Source organism: Dermacentor silvarum, chromosome 7, assembly GCF_013339745.2.
Source record: "Dermacentor silvarum isolate Dsil-2018 chromosome 7, BIME_Dsil_1.4, whole genome shotgun sequence".
Lineage (NCBI taxonomy): Eukaryota > Metazoa > Arthropoda > Arachnida > Ixodida > Ixodidae > Dermacentor > Dermacentor silvarum.
Genome location: NC_051160.1, coordinates 8,917,199 through 8,938,201, shown reverse-complemented (window position 1 = coordinate 8,938,201; position 21,003 = coordinate 8,917,199). Strand labels below are relative to the sequence as shown.

The 21,003-nt window shown below is 47.1% G+C and overlaps 1 protein-coding gene across 2 annotated transcripts in view; it reads left to right on the top strand.

Annotated features, from left to right (window-relative positions):
• Positions 1-11,765, top strand: part of LOC119457512 (long-chain-fatty-acid--CoA ligase 4) — a 48,730-nt gene extending 36,965 nt beyond the window's left edge. Inside the window, exons 2-3 of one of the 2 annotated variants that reach the window (XM_037719099.2) lie at positions 4,502-6,223; positions 10,089-11,765. In XM_037719099.2, the coding sequence (XP_037575027.1) occupies positions 5,507-6,223; positions 10,089-11,531 (2,160 nt within the window). In that variant the 5' untranslated portion in view covers positions 4,502-5,506 and the 3' untranslated portion in view covers positions 11,532-11,765. The remainder of the gene's footprint in view (positions 1-4,501; positions 6,224-10,088) is intronic. The other variant, XM_049670132.1, reaches the window with a different exon arrangement.
• The last annotated feature ends 9,238 nt before the right edge of the window (positions 11,766-21,003 follow it).

Sequence of the window (21,003 nt, the reverse complement as noted above, 5' to 3'; positions counted from 1 at the left end):
GTATTCACAGTATAGCCGGCTCTCTTTCTGGTGTTGGGCTTAGGACATGAAGTCGCGGGATCGAATCCCGGCCACGGCGACCGCATTTCGATGGGGGTGATCGTGGTTTTGGCACGTAAAACCCCATAACTAAAGCCGGCTCTCTTTCGCAGAAGTGATGGCCGGCTCGGGATCTACTCTCAGATACCTTGGTGCACTGAGGAAATGTGAATGGCGGGCCTTTCAAAGCGCACTTTTTGGAGGAGCTTCCAAGAATATACCTTTCAGACCGTGGGATATCGACTATTCCCCGCAGTCTCAAGGCCAGGCTTTCCAACTAATCTGAGCTTGGTGAATGCGGCCTCTTGTGGCAGTTCCTTGAAGCAGCTCTCCAATGTAGTACATAACCAGAATTTACGTCTGTGGTGCAGGCACTCAGGAGGGCTCACAGAGTTTCCTACAATAATCACTACAGGGAACTCTGGCGTTGCGATCGTTCTGCCACTACGGGATTGATGGGTAGTACACGGATTTGTCTGATCTTCGTGCTTGTGGATTCAGACATCCTTGTGGGTTCGTTTATTACGCTTTGTCTGGGCCTAAAGTTCAAAGCAATTTGTACTTTTTTTAATGCACAGGGTAAGACTCTGTGCGCTCGCATAATCGCTGCTAATTGCGATAGTTCACTTTGTCCATACGCGTCCTTGGAGTAATGGTTTCGATATCGGACTTCTGTGCTAGACGTCCTGTGTTCGAATAGTGCCGTCGGACAAATTTAGTAATGATTATTTAATTATTTATCGAGCATTATCTATCAAAATGATCGCTTTGCAATATCACGAAGCCGTTTTAAAGCCAGAAGGACGAAGTTTAGGCAAATCCATGTACTACCCATTTTTTTATATGCTGGCTGAACTGTCGTACTAGCAGCTGCCGCAGACACTATCGCCCCAGTTCCCGCTAGTGATTGTATGAAACTCTGTGGGAGAGCTATCGTGCGAACAAAGTCCCTGTTCCTGCGTCCTCGGCTTCGTCTGGTTCAGTCTCTAGCGTAGAAAAATGTACTATGACGAAGCAAATCAATCAGTCAGTCAATCAATCAAAAACGCCCATGTAAGATATAAGTCCCCCGCAAAATGTGTGTATTGTTTGTTATTAAATTTGCGTGTTGAAATCATGGGTGAGGATCGCTACTTCTCTCTTAGACAAACAGAGGCAAGTGAAAAAATTATTGACTGTAGAAAGCAGAACTTTTATTAGGGCCGTTAATCTTTAAGCTCTTAGAAAGAGCACAATTTCAGAACCTCACCTATCAAGTTTACAACTGGATAACTTAGCAACGAAAAACAATATCGCAATTATCTAAAGTGCACTGATAATACGTATAATGCGGGCAAAATTGGTGTATTTTGCCATATGACATATACCACTAATTTTTGAATAAGTCTTTTTCAGAACCTTTGTGAACATCGTAACAATTCCACCGAAGGTGTAAATTCATGTGTCACATTTATATGCTCAACCAGATGCAGTATTTACAGGACCGCAGTATTTGCTTTTGGTGCGCAGTTACGAATTTGTAAGCTTCGCGCAGCGATTTTCTTAAGCTTACAAAATTTAAGGAATTTTTGTTTAAAAAAGTGCAAGCCCTATATCGAAATTTCGCCTGCTACAGTCACTAGAATTTAACTTTATCTCTCAATCGCAAGAGATGTTATTCAGATTGGTCAGGCGTTTGTCCCGTTTTTGTTTTTTTTTTTCTTGTTTTTTGTCTTTGTAGTCTTTATTTATTTATCCGGGAGCTTGCCTCAAGGCATATGTACCAAAAATTCACAGAAGACATAAAACAAATACGTGCAGCCCTCTTTGGTGCAAGTAAGAAGGTGATAAGTTACACTTGTATGAATACGAAGCATGAATGAATCTAGCGTAACGATTGTGAACTGATCGAAGAATGTTTGTAAGAACTACTTCTGGTGTGTTCCAGATGGGGGATGCGTACTCTGACTTAGATCTGTAATTAGATTTTTACTTAGATCTTAGATTTGTAAGCAAGCAACATGCGCGTCTACTCATCTCTCTGGCTGGCAGCAGATCCTACTCATGAAATTTCATATTTCGAATAAAAAATTTCGGATATTCGCACACCCGCTGATAGAGAAAGACTGAGAGAGAACATGAGGATCGCACTACCTATCCGGTGGAGTGGGGATCCTCAAGAACTGCCCATCTTCAGTCTTAATTAATGCGTTTGTCGCAGACTAAATTCTCAAATCGAATGTTTCTACTAAGTGCCCAAGCATTGGATTCATATTCCAATTCTTAAATGCTCAGACAACCCCAAATGATTAAAATGCAAACGTAAACCAGTAGAAAATCACCGCCCAAGCACTCCGTGCAGATGGTTAACCAGCGAAGCTGACGCGTGCGGCCCCGTTGTTTATCACTGGGTTAATCCCGACGGTTCATTAAAGTATTTCTCAATTATTGGCTACGTCTTTGTGTTTCTTAATGAGGTTACACACACATTCGGCTGCGATGGAGAGAACGGCGTCACTGACGATATGACCGCAGTCCGCCGTTGTCGCATTGGCGCTGGCGATTCTTCAAAATCAAATTGCTTCAAAATTAAATCTGTCCGTCACGTAAGACAATGAAAGGCTCATACTCCCTTAAGCATTGGCTGATACCCCCGTAAACGCGGCCTCCCCATTACGCCGACAGAAGAGAAGTGAAATTCTACGCTGGAATGATGAGCGGCAACGGAGCCAGCAGTGGAAGACGACGACTACGATCGCGGGACCAGTACCACGAGAGGGGCGCCAACAAGCCAGCTGCGGAAGACGACGACGACGCTCGAGCCATTGATGATGATGATGATGATAGTTTCCGCGTACAGGCGACAGACGGACGAATCGGCTAGCCATATACAGCTTCGCTGTAATAACCTAATTGCTATTATTAAAGGTAGTGGGAGGGCGAGGCAGTCTGCTTGCTGCAAGTGCATGCAGTTATCTTAAAACCAACGCAGAAGAATTAACAGCCACTGCGCACTATAAGAACAACAACAAGGTCCAACCGACCAACGCTGCGTGACCTTCTACAAGGGGCTGCTCGTCAGTATCGTTATACGCACTACGCCCGACGCTTACGTTACGGTCGATAAATCAGTTGTCGTCAGTCTGCCAGCGTAATCGCCCACAAAAGCTTCCCGCTTCCTTTGCTTGTTTATCTCAGAGCAACATGTGGTGTTCGCTTCCTTTTCTCTTTTTGTTTTATTTGTATCTGTCTTTCCACACGAGGTTCGTCACACGTCTCATGTCACCGCTTCCCGTCAGTGTAATCGCCCAACAGGAAAAAGGAGCTCGCATATGTTCTTTTTTTATCTTCTGTGCCAGCCATCTCCATTCTTCTAGCCGCCCGGTCGTACACTATACCGTTTCATTATCCTGTCCAGCTAACCGAGGGAGGGGGGGGGAGGGGGGGAAGGGAAGAAGAAGAAAAAGGATCCACAAGGATACCCGTCTTTTCGAGACAGACGCCTTCCTTTACGAAGCTAAGGTTTGAGCGGCGTAGCACTTTCCTCTTCATTTGTATGGTTATGGTTGGGTGTCCAAGTGGAAGTGTTGTTCGATTTAGTTTGCTAAGGAACGTCTCTACTTGCACGATAAGTTGTCGCGAGTCCCTTAAGGAACTCTTGCTCTATCGGTAAATTAGGCTTCTGCAGCAGGAAAGCACCCGTCGCGTTGGCTCAGTTAGTGACGGTTGCATTCTGCTCGTCGAAAACAAACAGAAAATAAAAGTGTGTTTGTGGTGAGGGCGGGCGAGAGAGGGAGGGAGAGGGAGTAGAGGGGCACGCTTTCTCACCTCACGCTCGGACTATTTTTTTAGGCGCACTCGTAAAAGCGCCTCCTTTGAGCGCACGCCTTCGAATGAGTTGTCATCGAGCTAAAGCTTCTTCGAGGATCCTTTAGCGCGAGGCCGACTGCGTTTTCCTTATTCGAATAGATGTAAAAGCAGAAATGTTTCTTATGAGACAAACGCCGGCCCTATCTGGGTTACATTTGTTGCATTAGAGAGAGAAAGATAAATTCTAGCAACTGTAGGAAACAGACTTTCGATTTACTCCCTCGAATTTTTTTAACGAAAATTGCCAGAAATTTATTGTTCAGAAAATACTGGAAGCGCGAAATTCACAACTTCTTTACTGTGCACAAAAAACGCAGATATCGCAGCTCTGTTAACTGTCGATGTTTTGAACTGTGCACGTCTAAGCTGATTCAGTGTGATTTGTTTAACGTGGGTCGTAACAACAGATCGCGTAGACTGACGAGGTTAGAAATGGGTGCGAAGCCTTGCTTAATTGAAGAGCATTGGTGAACAAGATAGTTCACGGTGGGGAAGCCTCTGTGCGCGATGGTGCAGTCTTTATCATACGCTGGACATAATCGTCTGCTGCCGGTGACGTATAAACAGTTAAGGGGTGCTGACTGTATTCTTTTCTGCTTTTGTTTCGTTTCAGGAAAGAGCAGCCAAGTCTACGAAGAGAGAGAGAGAGAGAGACAAAAGAAGGTGATCGGGCCCAGAAGCACTACTACCGGGAGGGGAGAACGTGTCCATCTCTTGGCTGCCAGCCAAGGCAAACAGACGGCAATAGGCTGATGCGCTGACCCATCAAGTCATCGCGCACTCTCGTCAAGCGAGACGTATTTCGATATGAGACAACGAAGCCCTCTCGAGTGCTGCCGAGATTAGAGCTCCACTCTCCTTGTTCTTTCTCTGCCCAATCTGCGACTACATAGCATCGCTACGTTACGTCTCTGCCGTTGGCGTCGCGAGGCGCAACGTTTGCCTGTGAGAAGGCAAACAAGACGACGACCCGGAGGTCGCTCGTACTTGTTCCCCAGCCTTGGAAGGACCGGGTGCTAGTTTCGAGTGGAGGGGGCGCTGTCGAAGCTGAACTGATCGAACTGTGCCGTGTCCGAGCGTTCCACTCGACATTGGGACTTGTTGCGAAACCGGATCACTTCTGATTGTACCGGATAGTATATACCACGGACGTTGAGAAAACGACGAGGTATCGAGGGGTTGCTTTTTTCCATGGGCCTGCGTTTGATCGAGGCATTCTGTCTGATGCAACGTCGTACAACCCTCCAGCGAGGCTCACGTCAAGCGTAACACTTCGACTTCCCTTCTGTTCATTCGAAAACACAGTCAACACTGCCAGCCGCGGAACATTTACCACCGTTGCTGCTGACTGCCAAGGACTTGTAAGTTGATCGTGTCGAAGTTATTGTGTTTGTGGGAACTACATTTTCATACGCCACCACTTCTCAACAAATCCAGCACCGCAGAATCTGCCGTCTGTCGAGTATTTCGATTCGACCGTGCCGAAGCTGTCCTTGTATATGTTGCCACATTACATACCAGAGCGAGGTTCAGTTACTGCCGTCTGCGCGGGTATACGCTTTAATCTTCCCTTCATCGTTTGGTACTCCGTCAGCACAGCACTTCATACAGCGTAGCCATGTTCCCGTTCGCGATCGAAGCCATCCTGGGTCTCATCAAGGTCCTGGGCACCGTCTACGATGTCGTCACCCTTCCGGTGTACGCCGTACTGCAGCAGCCCTGGGTGTACTGGAAGCGGAAGCGGATGTGCTTCGCCAAGCCCTTAATCGAGGGAGACCCGTCGTCCCCCTACCGCCTTCTGGACAACTCGGAGCTAGAGAGCCTCAAGGGAGTCCAGACGCTGGACGAAGTCGCGCGCAGGGCCATCCGGTCTTACGCCAAGCGGCCAGCGATGGGCACGAGACGCGTGCTGGGGCGAAGTGACGAGAAGCAGCCCAACGGCAAGGTGTTCAAGAAGCTAGTGCTGGGAGATTACGAGTGGCTGACGTACGAAGAGGTGGACCGCAAGGTCGACCTGACTGCTCGCGGTCTCCTGTCCATCGGCGCGCGGCCCCGACAGTTCGTGGCCATCCTGGCGGAGACGCGGGCCGAGTGGATGCTGACGGCGCAGGCGTGCTTCCGCACCAACATCCCGCTGGTGACGATGTACGCGACGCTCAGCAACGATGACATCGTGAGCGCCGTCAACGTGACCGAGGTGACGCATCTGGTCACCTCAGCGGACCTCCTGACGCGGGTTGTCAGTGTCGTGGCCAAGATGCCGTCGCTGACACACATCGTTTACATGGAGAGCCCTAACGCCAAGCCGCCGGCTCCGTTGGCTAAGGGACCACAGGTCAGTTCCTATCAATCACATCAAATCAAGTTTTATTTTCCACTGTACATGCTGGATGGTAACTTTGGGCTAAAAGCTACGTACGTAGCCTCACGTTTACCAGAAGACCGTACAAGACAATAGCGGACTGAACAGTGTGTGCACAGTTGCAACAGTGCAAATAACAATAACTAAAAGCAAACGAATGCTGGAATAGCTGGAAATGTGAATGCAGTGGTTAAAAAAATTGAATAACTTAGTTTAGCATCGTTTTCCTCCAAAGAGAAGGTAACAGCGTAATTATTTAACTGTTCTGCAATATAGCCTGAAGATATTGTGCAGTAGCATTCAAGGCATGTAAGAATACTTGCTAAGTGTGTTAGAAACAAGTGAAATGCCAATTGAGTTATTGGAAGCAGTGTTGCACGCAATTATTCTAATGGAACACTGAACTGAGTAGAGGTAAGGACATTATGGGCTCGTTGGTGTGGGTGACATGGTAAAAGAGCGCGAAATACTAGTCGTTTATTCCCTTCCTGATACGTTCGTCTTCCGAACTGTGTCATCGTTCACGTCTGAGCATATACCACTGAACATAGACAATGCAAGTGATAAAACTGGAAAGCTCAGTGTCATGAAGCACTACAAGCTCATGAGTGCCTTCCACGATCAAAGTTGACTTATTGAACAGGGGCATCGATTCACGAGCGGCACGGTTGACGTCGATGCACCAAATAAACATAACTTGATCGAGTGCTACCGACAATGTCTGGCAGACTGTGCCCTCTTTGCGACCCTGGAGCATTCCACGCGGAAGTCCCGACAGTGAGCAGGAATTCTGGTCGTCATGAAGCTGTCACGATCGCACGAATTGCTGTTAGGAAAGGAATAATTCAAAACGGAGATGCCTAGTTGAAGCAATCGTCACGAACTCCTTCCTTCCTTCCTTCCTTCCTTCCTTCATTCCATTCTTCATTTCTTTCTTTCTTTTCTTTCTTTCTTACTATTGTCGGGTACAACTTAAAAGGCAGGAGTGGCCCCATCCACATGACCGAAGCGCGGCAGCCGATTGCCTCCGCAACTAAAGAAATAGTCCCGCTGACGCGACTCGGCCCAGTTCGAAGCGTGACCTGCCATGTTCTCCGTCGGCAGGGTCACCGGCCCTCCGGCTCATGACGTCAGTCTAGAGTCCGCGCCCATTGGTCGAGGCTCGTGTGCATCCGCCTTTGAGGGGCAAATGCCGCTGCCTTCTAAAGTTGCACCCGACTATAGTAACGTGTTGTAGACGTTATTGCTAACATTTGACAACTCGAATAATCATGTAAGCTAAATAAAAATAAAAAGAAGTGCGAGGCAAGCGAAGCTTGTAATTTAAGCTGCCGTTGCAATTTAAGCTGCCGGTTTCCGTGCGATTTTTCTGCCTGTACGTGCATAGACAGTGTCGTGTAAATTGGTCGTAATCGAGCACCACGACTTCCTGGAAAGCAAGAGCGTTGAAGCGTGGTGCCGCGGGTTTAAATAAAGAAGAGCAAAGATACGCGTATTTAAGTTCTCAATGGATTGCTCTGACTTGCAAATCAATATGCCTTGCATGCATCCTGTCATAGGTCTCATGCTAGACAACACTGCCTGTAAGCGTTGGCTTTAACCCCCGCTATCTGCATAAGCGAACTTTTGTAAAAAAAAAAAAAAAAAATGCGCACATATTATTATTTATCTGAAGCAAGGTTTGTCCAAGTTTGTGTAGCGGTTAATTAAGTGCTGTACAACTGAATTCGATGCGTACGATTGTCTTTATTGCCATCCTATATGCAACGTGCAACCTCGTGCAATGTTTGTGCGCTACACCGTCCACAATCTGTGCCGGAATGCGAAACTAAGTCCCTGCGGCTGCACGATGTGGGACGTCGGCAGTGACGTCACGATGACGAAAATGATGTTTGATGTTTGTCGAGGGACGAATGTTTAGGAGAGAGAAATGTAGAGAGAAGTACAAGTCGTGAAAATCGGTGGTCATGTTTATTATTATTCCTAAAAAATTACATTATGGGGTTTTACGTGCCAAAACCACGATCTGATTATGAGGCACGCCGTAGTGGGGGACTCCCGAAATTTGGACCACCTGGGGTTCTTTACGTGCACCTAAATATAATTACACGGGTGTTTTCGCATTTCGCCCCCATCGAAATGCAGCCGCCGTGGCCTTTATTTTTCCTCCGTATCACGAAAACTATAGTGCGCGCGGGCTACGTGATGTGGCGCACTGGCCGATCGTGTCAATATTAACTATCTAAGTTAATATTGATACGAGGGAGGAAAACAAATAACTTGGAGGACGCTTAAGCTTCGCCTTTAAGAGTAGAACGCAATAGCATTCGAAGAACCCTGACTGCTACTCACATTTCCCGGCAACTGCAGCTTATGTGACCGTAATGTTTACCGGGAAACGCTGGCGGCGAACGCTATGCACGAAGGCGAGCTTTCTGGCAGAAACGCAGCCTTTCGCGTGGGCCGATCCTGGAGGTTGTGCACAGCTGCGCCGAAAAAGAATTCATTTTTCAGGGTTCTGTTATTATTTCGCACTTTTAATATTTCACTCTGAGAAGATTTAACATAAAAGGTATGCGCTGTCGGTGTTTTGTTTCATGACATTTGTTTGTGGGCTGTCATTCTCCAAATTTCGAGGCATAACTTTGTCAAGAGTGTAAGACAACGTATGAGCAACTTTGGTGATAGAATGGTGTGGCAATATAACCCGCATATACCGCATGTCATATAGCACGTCGGGAGAACTCCGATGTGTTGGGCTGAAAACTGTTTGATGTTTGTGTAATTAGTCTGAATTTGTTGTAGTTTTTTCTTTCTTTCTTATTTTATTTCGCGAATTCTTTGATGTGCCAGTGCTCCCAAGCAACTGCTTGTAGGAGGCGACGTAAACTGTTCTATTCCATTTCCTTACGAGCCACTGCGGGATCCAGAGGGAAGGCCCTGCCCTGTCCGCCCCCTTCCCCGGGACATGCCGGCTGATAGTACTGAGCGTGCAGCGAGCTCCCCGGAGGCGTGACTTTAAGCCGTGCTTCTAAGTCTTCAAAAAGTTGCGAGTTGACCGAATCTGTTAACTTTTGCGGACTCTGTCGTTGAGTTTTACTTTTTTACCCCGATTCCCCTCATATGCAACTGCCGAGGTAGAATTTGAATTTGCCCGAAATCTATAAGTATACTATGTTATATCTGAACTGAGTTGCTAGATATGTGACTCTGGACAACCGAGGCCTAAGTTTCAAACAATGTGACTTGAAAGGTGAAGTGTTTAGCGTGAAAAGTGTCGAGCAAAGAGCTTATCGTGCTTACAATCCCGTGTCTCCTCTTCGCTGTGTGAGTTTCCCATCCCTTGACATCCATTCCCTTACTCTAGACAATCGGGTTATCTGCTCTAGGCATTGCATGACCCGCATAACACAACTACTTCACGTCGGCTACACCCGTTAGCTCTCTAATGCGTACCGCCGTTTTCCGGTTTTCCTCTATCTTAACGTTATGCCGATCATATTTCGTTCCATCGCCCGGTACCCGATTCTTAGGCTCTTCTCAAGCGTAGCATTCTTTTATTAGGTGTTATTCATACTGCGAACGGCTGTGATCGTGTGCGTGTGTTCTGTGTCGAAGCCCTCTTTCCCACTCCCGTAACCCAGTGCACTGTAGCAAACCGAATTTTCTGTTTTAATTAATCTGCTCTGCTTTCCTGCTTTCTTTCGTCACTCTCTCTCTTTCTCTCTCCTTTAATTGTAGAGCGACAATGTTCGTACTTAGTTAATCGTCCGATGCCACTCTTCGTTACGGTAGGACTTGGTCTCCTTCGCTGAAATTTGTCGCACCGCTCTCGCAGGTGATCCCATTCTCAAGCCTGGAGGAGAGGGGTGCCGACCACGAACTCGAGGAGTGCTCGCCCTCGCCAGACGACGTCGCGATCGTCATGTTCACCAGCGGCTCGTCGGGGATGCCCAAGGGTGTCATGGCGTCGCACAGGAACCTCATCTCGGCCATGAACGGCTTCGGCGTCGTGTGCGATCAATTTGGGGCGTACACTAGCGACGACGTCTACATCGCCTACCTGCCTCTGGCCCACATGCTCGAGCTGGCGGCCGAGACGCTTCTCTTCGGCGCCGGTGCGCGCATCGGCTACTCGTCCCCGCTGACCATCACCGACAACTCGAGCGCCGTGGCCAAGGGCTGCCGAGGAGACGTGACCCTTCTGCAGCCTACTGTATTCGTCTGCGTGCCTCTCATAGTAGACCGTCTGCGCAAGGGCGTCAACGAAATCGCCGCGTCCAAAGGACCCTTGTTCAAAGCCCTGTTCGACTATGCCGTCCAGTACAAGAACTTCTGGCTCGACGTCGGCTTCGACACGCCGTTCCTCAACCAGCTAGTCTTCAAGCACGTGCGTCTCTTGATGGGACCCAACCTGAAGGTCCTCGCCTGCGGCTCGGCGCCCCTGTCGGGCTACACGCGCCGGTTCGTGAGGGCCTGCATGGGCTGTCGCGTCATCGAGGGCTACGGCCTGACCGAAACGAGCGGCGCGGCGACCATCATGAACGCCGATGATGCCAGCGCGGACCGCGTGGGGGCGCCACTTCCCGGCTGCTACATCAAGCTGGTCGACTGGGACGAAGGCAACTACCGGTTGTCGGACAAACCCAACCCTCGCGGCGAGATTGTCGTCGGTGGGCCCTGCGTCGCCAAGGGCTACTTCAAGAACGACGAGCTCACGAAGGAGTCGTTCCGCGAGGAAGGTGGCATCCGCTGGTTCTACACGGGCGACATCGGCGAGATCTTTCCCGACGGCACGCTCAAGATCGTGGATCGCAAGAAGGACCTGATCAAGCTGCAGTTCGGCGAGTACATCTCGCTGGGCCGCGTCGAATCGGTGCTCAAGACGTGCCCACTCGTCGACAACCTGTTCGTGTACGGCAACTCACTGCACACGTACCTCGTGGCACTCGTGGCTCCCAACCACAAGCATCTCCAACGCATCGCACGGGACCTGGGCAGGGGCTACGACGTGTCCAACGCCTCGCTGAAGGAACTCTGTCAGGACACCGAGGTGGCCAAGGCCGCCGAGGAGGAGATTCTGGCGTACGCCCGCTCCAGCGACCTCTTGAAAACCGAGGTGCCGGGAAGGGTGAAACTGTGCGCCGAAGAATGGAAGCCAGACTCGGGACTTGTGACGGCCACGTACAAGATTCGCAGGAAGCCCCTGCAAAGCTTCTACCAGCGCGACATCGACGCGATGTACGGGTCGTCGGAGGAGAGCAGACTGCGTCGTGCGTGAGATTGTGTGTGCGCGTGTGTACAACCGGTTCGGAGGACCATGTGGTGCGCGTGTGTGACGTGAGAAAGCTGAAAACGGACTGAAAACAGCGGATACCAGGCACTTTCTCGTCGTTAAGTAAACATTGGTACATGGGTTAGCGCGTACTTTCTAGGAGATGTATAACATTACCATAGTTTTTTTTTCTTTATAAAAGCAAAAATGTGGACTGAATAAACTGTCCCAGCCACTGAAGTTGGTGCGTCGAGATATCGTTTTTTCTTGTGCGTGTGTGAAGTGGTTACGGAAGCATGAGGCGATTCCGAGCGATCAGTTGATAGGAGATTGATAAGCCTGTCTCCTTCGCACTCGTCTATTATCTTTTTATTTTCGTGGTATAATGGGTACTATAGCAACCGCCACAAGCTATACTTCGCTGTTTTTCCACAACAAACAGATAATGCTTATCTCGATACGGTCAAGTTTAGAGGCGACAAGATACAGTCAAACAACAGCCCTTGGTGGCCGGTGATATCGACCGACTGCCTGAACGAAGAAAACAAGCGTCTGTGCTTTGTACGAGATTAATTGTGCTCTCTTCGATCAAACGCTCATCTGTTCCGTCGCGACCGTGACGTCTCTGTATCGCATGCCTGCTGCGCCTGTGCAAGCGAGTTGTTTCAGCGATGCTATTCGTCGAATTCAATTTTTTACCAGCCTATCTTGTGCTTGAAAACATTAGCAAATGCTTTTTTTTTTCTCGCGGCAGCTGCATTTGGAAGGGAGCGATATGCAAGAACGCCTGTTTACCGTGCACTGAGAGAACCCCAGGTGGTCGAAATTAGTCCGGCGTCCCCCACAAGGGCGTGCTTCTTAATCTTACCGTGGTTATGGCACGTAAAACCCCAGAATTTAATTTTAAATGCGTAAGCATTTCTATGCCTACTCAACGAGGAAACCCGTCCGTCACGTAAGACGATCGCTTTCAAGATAGGGCCGCAGCGGCTAGCGAATTCACCATCGTGCTCACATCAACGCAAACTAAGCGGTGAGAGCACAGCGCACACGAAGCTATCAGCACTCGGCTCAATCTGTCTCCATCGCAGATCGCTTTCGCGATAGAGCCAGCTCGGCCGTGTCATACGCAGCCGCCGCCGGAGTACGGCTGATAATGGTTCGACGTGCTAAAGAGCCATAACGGCTTATAATGATCGGAACGTCATCAGGTGGCGCCGCCACCTGCAGTAGTTTGCTGGCACCATCACTTAACCTCGCGCCGCCGTCTTCAGCAGTTCGTGTCGCCGCGGCGCTGTCGTTTATACTGGTCGGATCAAGTTACATACGATTGATAATCACACCGGCATGCGTGGAGATTGACAAGGGGCACAATGCCTCTCAGAACTCGCACAGGAGTATTTGCGTGAATTTTAACGCGAGAGCGTTAAGGGCCCCGTGTCGCAGAAAATCCGGCGCCGGCGTGCGATGTCGGCGTCCGTGGTGGAGAAAATCATCCCGAACCACCCCAAACGCAGGCCCTCCACAATGTGCAAGGTTTTGGTGAACAAAAATTGAATTTCTCACAGTGAAATCCGTCAGAAAAACAGTGAAGTACGACTTAACCGCAACCTACAGGCATGGTGGCGTCGGATTGTAATTTGAATGTACGAAAACACATAATTCTGTTACGAGGAAACGCAAACACAAACCCCTTTTCCAACATTTCTACCAGACCAACAGCTGCGCGCGCGGGTAGTTTACTTGCGAAAATGATATCCAGATGGCGCTCGCATTCTCGGCAGGTCAAATTGGCACTTCGCCTGCCTAATGCGTTTTGGACGGGCTCGCGTCGGTGTAATAGCAAACAATTAATAAAATAATGAAAACTGGTGCCAGGGCCCTCCCTTTAATTATAACACGACTTATATTGTCCTTGGAAAAACGTCTTCCCAGCAATGCATCTCTGTTTAAAAGTGAAGCCGACTTTAAGGGGATCGGTGTAAGCTTGGTCTTTGTAAGCTGGCTTTCCCACGTTCTGCGTTGCAGTGGGAAAGCCAGCTTACAATGGGGCCCGACAACGGGGCTCGAACGGGACCCGATAACGCTATCGCGTTCCTCTTATAGCGAAGCTTAAGCGTCCTCCAATTTTTACAGCGAAGCTGTATGTGGCTAGACAATTCGTCCGTCTGTCGCCTGTACGCCGAAAACTATCATCATCAGCAAGGGCTCGAGCGTCGTTGTCTTCCACAGCTGGCTCATTGACGCCCCTCGGCGCAACCGCGTACACGCGCTCGTGCCACTGCTCCCGCGTTCATCGTCGTCGGCTTCCACAGCTAGCTCCGTTGCCGATCGTCATTCCAGCGTAGAATTTCCCTTCTGTCTCCGAAATGGGGAGGCCGCCTTTACGAGGGTATCAGCCATTGCTTAAGGGAGTATGAGCCATTCATTGTTTTACGTGACGGACAGATTTAATTTTGAAGCAATTTAATTTTGAAGAATCGCAAGGTGAATCGGGGCAAGCGCCAATGCGACAATGGCGGACTGCGGGCATACCGCCAGTGACGTCATTCTGTCCGTCGCAACCGAACGTGTGGGTATACCCTCATTAAGAAACACAAAGACGCAACCAATAATTGAAAAAGACTTTAATGAACCATCGGGATTAACCCAGTGATAAACACCGGGGCCGCACGTTTCAGCTTCGCTGGTTAACCATCTGTACGGAGCGCTTGGGCGGTGATTTCTTTTAATGTTTTACAGTGAAGTTTAGCGTCTAGTTGGTCGGGATGTTTCGGGGCGTGCTCGCCCAAATCACGGCAGCTGGAAAAGGGGTTCGTGTTTGAGTTTCCGCCAAACAGAATTATGTTTTCTCATATATTCGAATGAATATATGAGAAAACATAATTCCTCGAACGGCAGACCTCGAACGGCAGCTGGAAAAGTGCTTTGTCATTAGTTCCCGCGTAACAAATTTGTGTTTTCTCGTAAATTCGAATAACAATCCGAAACTACCATGTCTGCAGCTTGTGTGTAAGTCGTAGATTACGTATTTTCTGACGCGATTTACTTTTGAGTATTAGTTCAATAAGGCACTTGCGCTTGGTGGACGGCCTAGAAGAAGGATGATGCCAATTTCTGTATATCCATCTACTCATAGCGTAAAGCGGCGTCGGCACGGCCATTAGCAGAGAAAGTGCTGTATACGCCGAGCCAGCGCTTTTCAGAGTTATTGAACCTGGATGGGGGTGACGGTGTAATGGGCTATAACCCACTGAACGCAAGACGTTTTGTAGCCGTCTCGGACCAGCCAGAATGTACTGGAATGTCTAGAGCTATTCAACATAGCTACAAAACGTCTTTCTATATACGTCTTGACGACGTCTCGCGGAAGACGTCTAGAAGGCGTCATGATAAGCTGTTTTAATTTAGCAACTTGCTAAGACGGCTAGAAAACGTTTTGTAAAAACGTCTAGAAGATATCTCCGCGGATCCTTATTCAGATATATGTGTGAAATACAGATTTCGGTGTTTTCCTCTGCTTTATACGGTTGTTAGATATCTAGCGCCCGTACTGGCCACGAAGCCTGCACTTAAAAAACACGTAAATGCCTTTTATTTGGTCTGTAGTTTTACCATGCTGTAAGGTGCACATTTCCATTAGCCGCACTTGTGTCGTTGCGCTGTATGTCCAGTCGTAGCGTCTATACGTATTTCACGAAGAAAAAACATGAAGCAAACGTAAAAAATAGCACTAGATTGAAGACAGCATACATACAAGACCTAAGGCATTTAACCAAGTTAACTGAGAAAACAAAAAAAAAACGTCAAACATAAATCCAAGGGTTAAACGTGCCAAAACTAAGAAGCAGACCGCAGGTGGAGGCTCCGGAATAATTACTATTCCGGAATCCGGAACAGTACTATCAGGATGAAAAAAAAACGCGAACAGCGGAGCGCGTGGCCGATGCATAACTTAAGGTATAGTGCGCGCCGTTCAGTCATCACCATTGATAAGCGCGCACGTCCGGTTTGATCACGCTGTGTGATAATGCACCCCCTATACTGCGATATTGACAAGGAAGGCTTATCATTTACCAGTCATGTCTGACACTCGGAACGCACACGTGCACGCGGTGCGATAGCGCCAGCCGCAACAAGATTCCATCGCTATATATGGTGGCGCTGACTGAAAGGCGTAGTTTCGCCTAGAGACATCCAAATCATATCGGAGTTGGACACGTTTCCTCACACTAGTGCACCGACGATACGCTGCGCTGACTGTGCCAAAAGCCACGCTTTCCGCTGTTCGCGTTTCTTTTCATCGCCATAGTACAGTTTGCACTGTCGTCATTACTACGCCGTCACATTTTCTCGTATTCAAATAAAATAGAGGCAGAACAGAAACAAAATAAAACCGACAAATCCCATGCCCTGTGGGAATCGATGGTATGTGAAGCGCCTACCTAGTTAACGAAACGACTATGATAACACCAAGACATAGGCGGCACTTTCATAACCTACATGACACACATGTCATGACATTGATGTCCTAAGTCCTCAGGAGTACCTTTAGCTACACCTAAGAGACCTCAAGGCGAAAACCTTACTCATGCCCATGACTATGACTTCGACCATCAACCTTTAGCCTTTTCCTTCACTTAGTACCGCATCCGAACCCATTCCATTGGTTTTTGAATGCTAATCAATTTTAGGCTGAGTCGGTCTCATTTTTGCTGAGTCATGGTCATGACTATGACTTCTACTACAATCCTTTAGTGTTTCCTTCACTTGGTGCTCACGTCAGAAACCATTTCAGTGGTTTTTGAGTATTAATCTTTTTTCCCTCCGTCATTCTCATTTTTGCTGTGTCATGGTCATGACTACGACTTCTACCAAAATTCTTTAGTGTTTCCTTCACTTAGTGTCCACTTCCGAGCCCATTCCAGTGGTTTTAGCATGTTAATCTTTTTTAGCTGAGTCATTGTCATTTGTGCTGAGTCATGCTCATGACTATGGCTTCTACCATCATCCTTTAATGTTTCCTTCACTTAGTCCCCACGTCCTGGACCCATTTCAGTGGTTTTTGAGTGGTAATCTTTTTCGCTGAGTCATTGTCATTTTTGCTCAGTCATGGTCATGACTATATGACTTCTACCATCATCCTTTAGCGATTCCTTCACTTAGTACCTACGTCTGAACCCATTTCAGTGGTTTTTGAGTGTTAATCTTTTTTTCGCTGAGTCATTGTCATTTGTGCTGAGTCATGCTCATGACTATGGCCTCTACCATTACCCTTTAATGTTTCCTCCACTTAGCACCCACATCCGAACCCATTCCAGTGGTTTTTGCGTGTTAATCTTTTTTCGCTGAGTCATTCTCATTTTTGCTGAGTAATGGTCATGACTATAATTTCTGCCACAATCCTTTGTGTTTCCTTCACTTAGTGCCCACGTCCGAACCCATTCCAGTGGTTCTTGAGTGTTAATTTTTTTACGCTGAGTCATTGTCATTTTTGTTGAGTCATGCTCATGACTATGGCTTTACCATCATCCTTTAGCAATTCCTTCACTTAGTACCTACGTCTGAACCCATTTCAGTGGTTTTTGAGTGTTAATCTTTTTTCGCTGAGTCATTGTCATTTGAGCCGAGTCATGCTCATGACTATGGCTTCTACCATTACCCTTTAATGTTTCCTCCACTTAGCACCCACATCCGAACCCATTCCAGTGGTTTTTGCGTGTTAATCTTTTTTCGCTGAGTCATTCTCATTTTTGCTGAGTAATGGTCATGATTATAATTACTGCAACAATTCTTTGTGTTTCCTTCACTTAGTGCCCACGTCCGAACCCATTCCAGTGGTTCTTGAGTGTTAATTTTTTACGCTGAGTCATTGTCATTTTTGTTGAGTCATACTCATGACTATGGCTTCTACCATCATCCTTTAGCAATTCCTTCACTTCGTACCTACGTCTGAACCCATTTCGGTGGTTTTTGAGTGTTAATATTTTTTCGCTGAGACATTGTCATTTTTGCTGAGTAATGGTCATGACTATATGACTTCCTTTAGCGATTCCTTCACTTAGTACCTACGTCTGAACCCATTTCAGTGGTTTTTGAGTGTTAATCTTTTTTCGCTGAGTCATTGTCATTTGTGCTGAGTCATGCTCATGACTATGGCCTCTACCACTACCCTTTAATGTTTCCTCCACTTAGCACCCACATCCGAACCCATTCCCGTGGTTTTTGCGTGTTAATCTTTTTTTGCTGAGTCATTCTCATTTTTGCTGAGTAATGGTCATGACTCTAATTTCTGCCACAATCCTTCGTGTTTCCTTCACTTAGTGCCCACGTCTGAACCCATTTCAGTGGTTTTTGAGTGTTAATCTTTTTTCGCTGAGTCATTGTCATTTGTGCTGAGTCATGCTCATGACTATGGCCTCTACCATTACCCTTTAATGTTTCCTCCACTTAGCACCCACATCCGAACCCATTCCAGTGGTTTTTGAGTGTTAATATTTTTTCGCTGAGTCATTGTCATTTGTGCTGAGTCATGCTCATGACTATGGCTTCTACCATTACCCTTTAATGTTTCCTCCACTTAGCACCTACATCCGAACCCATTTCAGTGGTTTTTGAGTGTTAATATTTTTTCGCTGAGTCATTGTCATTTGTGCTGAGTCATGCTCATGACTATGGCCTTCTACCATTACCCTTTAATGTTTCCTCCACTTAGCACCCACATCCGAACCCATTTCAGTGGTTTTTGAGTGTTAATATTTTTTCGCTGAGTCATTGTCATTTGTGCTGAGTCATGCTCATGACTATGGCCTCTGCCACCCTTTGTGTTTCCTTCACTTAGTGCACCACATCCGAACCCATTTCCAGTGGTTCTTTGAGTGTTAATTTTTTTACGCTGAGTCATTGTCATTTTTGTTGAGTCATGCTCATGACTATGGCTTCTACCATTACCCTTTAATGTTTCCTTCACTTAAGGCTGCAACACAGAACTTTACTTATCTTACCATCAGGTGGTGCTCAAAAAGGCAAATTCTTTGTTAGTTAGGGTTATAGAAGGTTCACTTACGCACATATCAGCACGCTTTTTGATATGGAATGCCTCAGTTATTTCGCGTGTTAGTTTATCTCTATGAGTAAACAAAATCATGGTATCTGAATAGACAGGTTTACAATGACAGCTTTTGCAATGATTGGCTAGGTGTAAGTGGTTATCTTTGTCAAGTGAATTTTGATGCTCTCTTAGACGAGTATTAACACACCGGCCGGTCTGGCCTATGTAAACTTTACCGCAAGTTAGGGGCAACATGTATACTGCACCAACTTTGCATTGTACAAGCTTGGAATTTTCTTTTAAGGCGCAGATGCACTTATTCTTGTTAGTCTGATCAATTTTTTTAGACACCGCTTGACATATTCGTTGCAGCTTGTCAGGGGCGCTGAAAACAACTTCAACACCAAACCTGCTGGCAACGTTTTTTAGTCCGTGGGAAAGGCGATGAACATAGGGCACGACAGCAATGCGTTTTTTCTGCGTGTCTTCTCTGCTTCTAGACGGCCCTGGTTCGACATTTTTAAATGAAAAAAAAATAAAATTTTTAAATAAAAAATGTCGAACCAGGGCCGTCTATCATCCCCAGAGAAAATTGCTGTCGTGCCCATGCATCCCCAGTTTCCCACGGACTAAAAAACGTTGCCCATGGTGTTGAAGTTGTTTTCCGCCAGCTGCAACGAATAAATCTGTTGAGTAAAACTTAAAACCACTTGTCCCTCGTCCCCTAACTTGCGGTAAAGTTTACATAGGTGGCGTCTAAGGCCTTCAACAGCGTCAAAACAAAACCTGTCTATTCACCGATCTCATAGAGATAATAACGACAAGAGAGCGCCGATATTGCGCAAGTGAACCTTCTATAACCCTAACTAACAAAGAATTTGCCTAGCACCACCTGATGGTCATTGATTTTTTTATATTTTTCGCTTTGCTTGCAAGTTCATCTGGACTGATTATCCACAATGCGGATAGCCCTCCGCGACGGCAAAACCTGTCGCTCGTCGCCGTCGCTTGTCGCTGTCGCTCGAAAATCGCGTGCATGCGGTTGGGCCTTTAGTCCCCACGTCTGGACCCATTTCAGTGGTTTTTGAGTGGTAATCTTTTTCGCTGAGTCATTGTCATTTTTGCTCAGTCATGGTCATGACTATATGACTTCTACCATCATCCTTTAGCGATTCCTTCACTTAGTACCTACGTCTGAACCCATTTCAGTGGTTTTTGAGTGTTAATCTTTTTTCGCTGAGTCATTGTCATTTGTGCTGAGTCATGCTCATGACTATGGCCTCTACCATTACCCTTTAATGTTTCCTCCACTTAGCACCCACATCCGAACCCATTCCCGTGGTTTTTGCGTGTTAATCTTTTTTCGCTGAGTCATTGTCATTTGTGCTGAGTCATGCTCATGACTCTAATTTCTGCCACAATCCTTCGTGTTTCCTTCACTTAGTGCCCACGTCCGAACCCATTCCAGTGGTTCTTGAGTTAATATTTTTTCGCTGAGTCATTGTCATTTGTGCTGAGTCATGCTCATGACTATGGCCTCTACCATTACCCTTTAATGTTTCCTCCACGAAGCACCCACATCCGAACCCATTCCCGTGGTTCTTGCGTGTTAATCTTTTTTCGCTGAGTCATTCTCATTTTTGCTGAGTAATGGTCATGACTATAATTTCTGCCACAATCCTTTGTGTTCCTTCACTTAGTGCCCACGTCCGAACCCATTCCAGTGGTTCTTGAGTGTTAATTTTTTACGCTGAGTCATTGTCATTTGTGCTGTGTCATGCTCATGACTATGGCCTCTACCATCATCCTTTAATGTTTCCTCCACTTAGTCCCCACGTCTGGACCCATTTCAGTGGTTTTTGAGTGGTAATCTTTTTCGCTGAGTCATTGTCATTTTTGCTCAGTCATGGTCATGACTATATGACTTCTACCATCATCCTTTAGCGATTCTTTCACTTAGTGCCCACGTCCGAACCCATTCCAATGGTTCTTGAGTGTTAATTTTTTTACGCTGAGTCATTGTCATTTTTGTTGAGTCATGCTCATGACTATGGCCTCTACCATCATCCTTTAATGTTTCCTTCACTTAGTCCCCACGTCTGGACCCATTCCAGTGGTTCTTGAGTGTTAATTTTTTTACGCTGTCATTGTCATTTTTGCTGAGTCATGCTCATGACTATGGCTTCTACCATCATCCTTTAATGTTTCCTTCACTTAGTCCCCACCTCTGGACCCATTTCAGTGGTTTTTGAGTGTTAATCTTTTTATTGCGATAGCAATTATATGGACACTCAAAAGCAGATTTCTGCCGTCGGCGTCGCCGTCGCCGTGAGGTTCCGTATGACGTCATTTGGAGAAGAAATCGTCGCCGCGCGCCGAACGCTGTATGTGCGAGTGAAAGGGCGCGAGGGGCGCGTCTTTCACGAG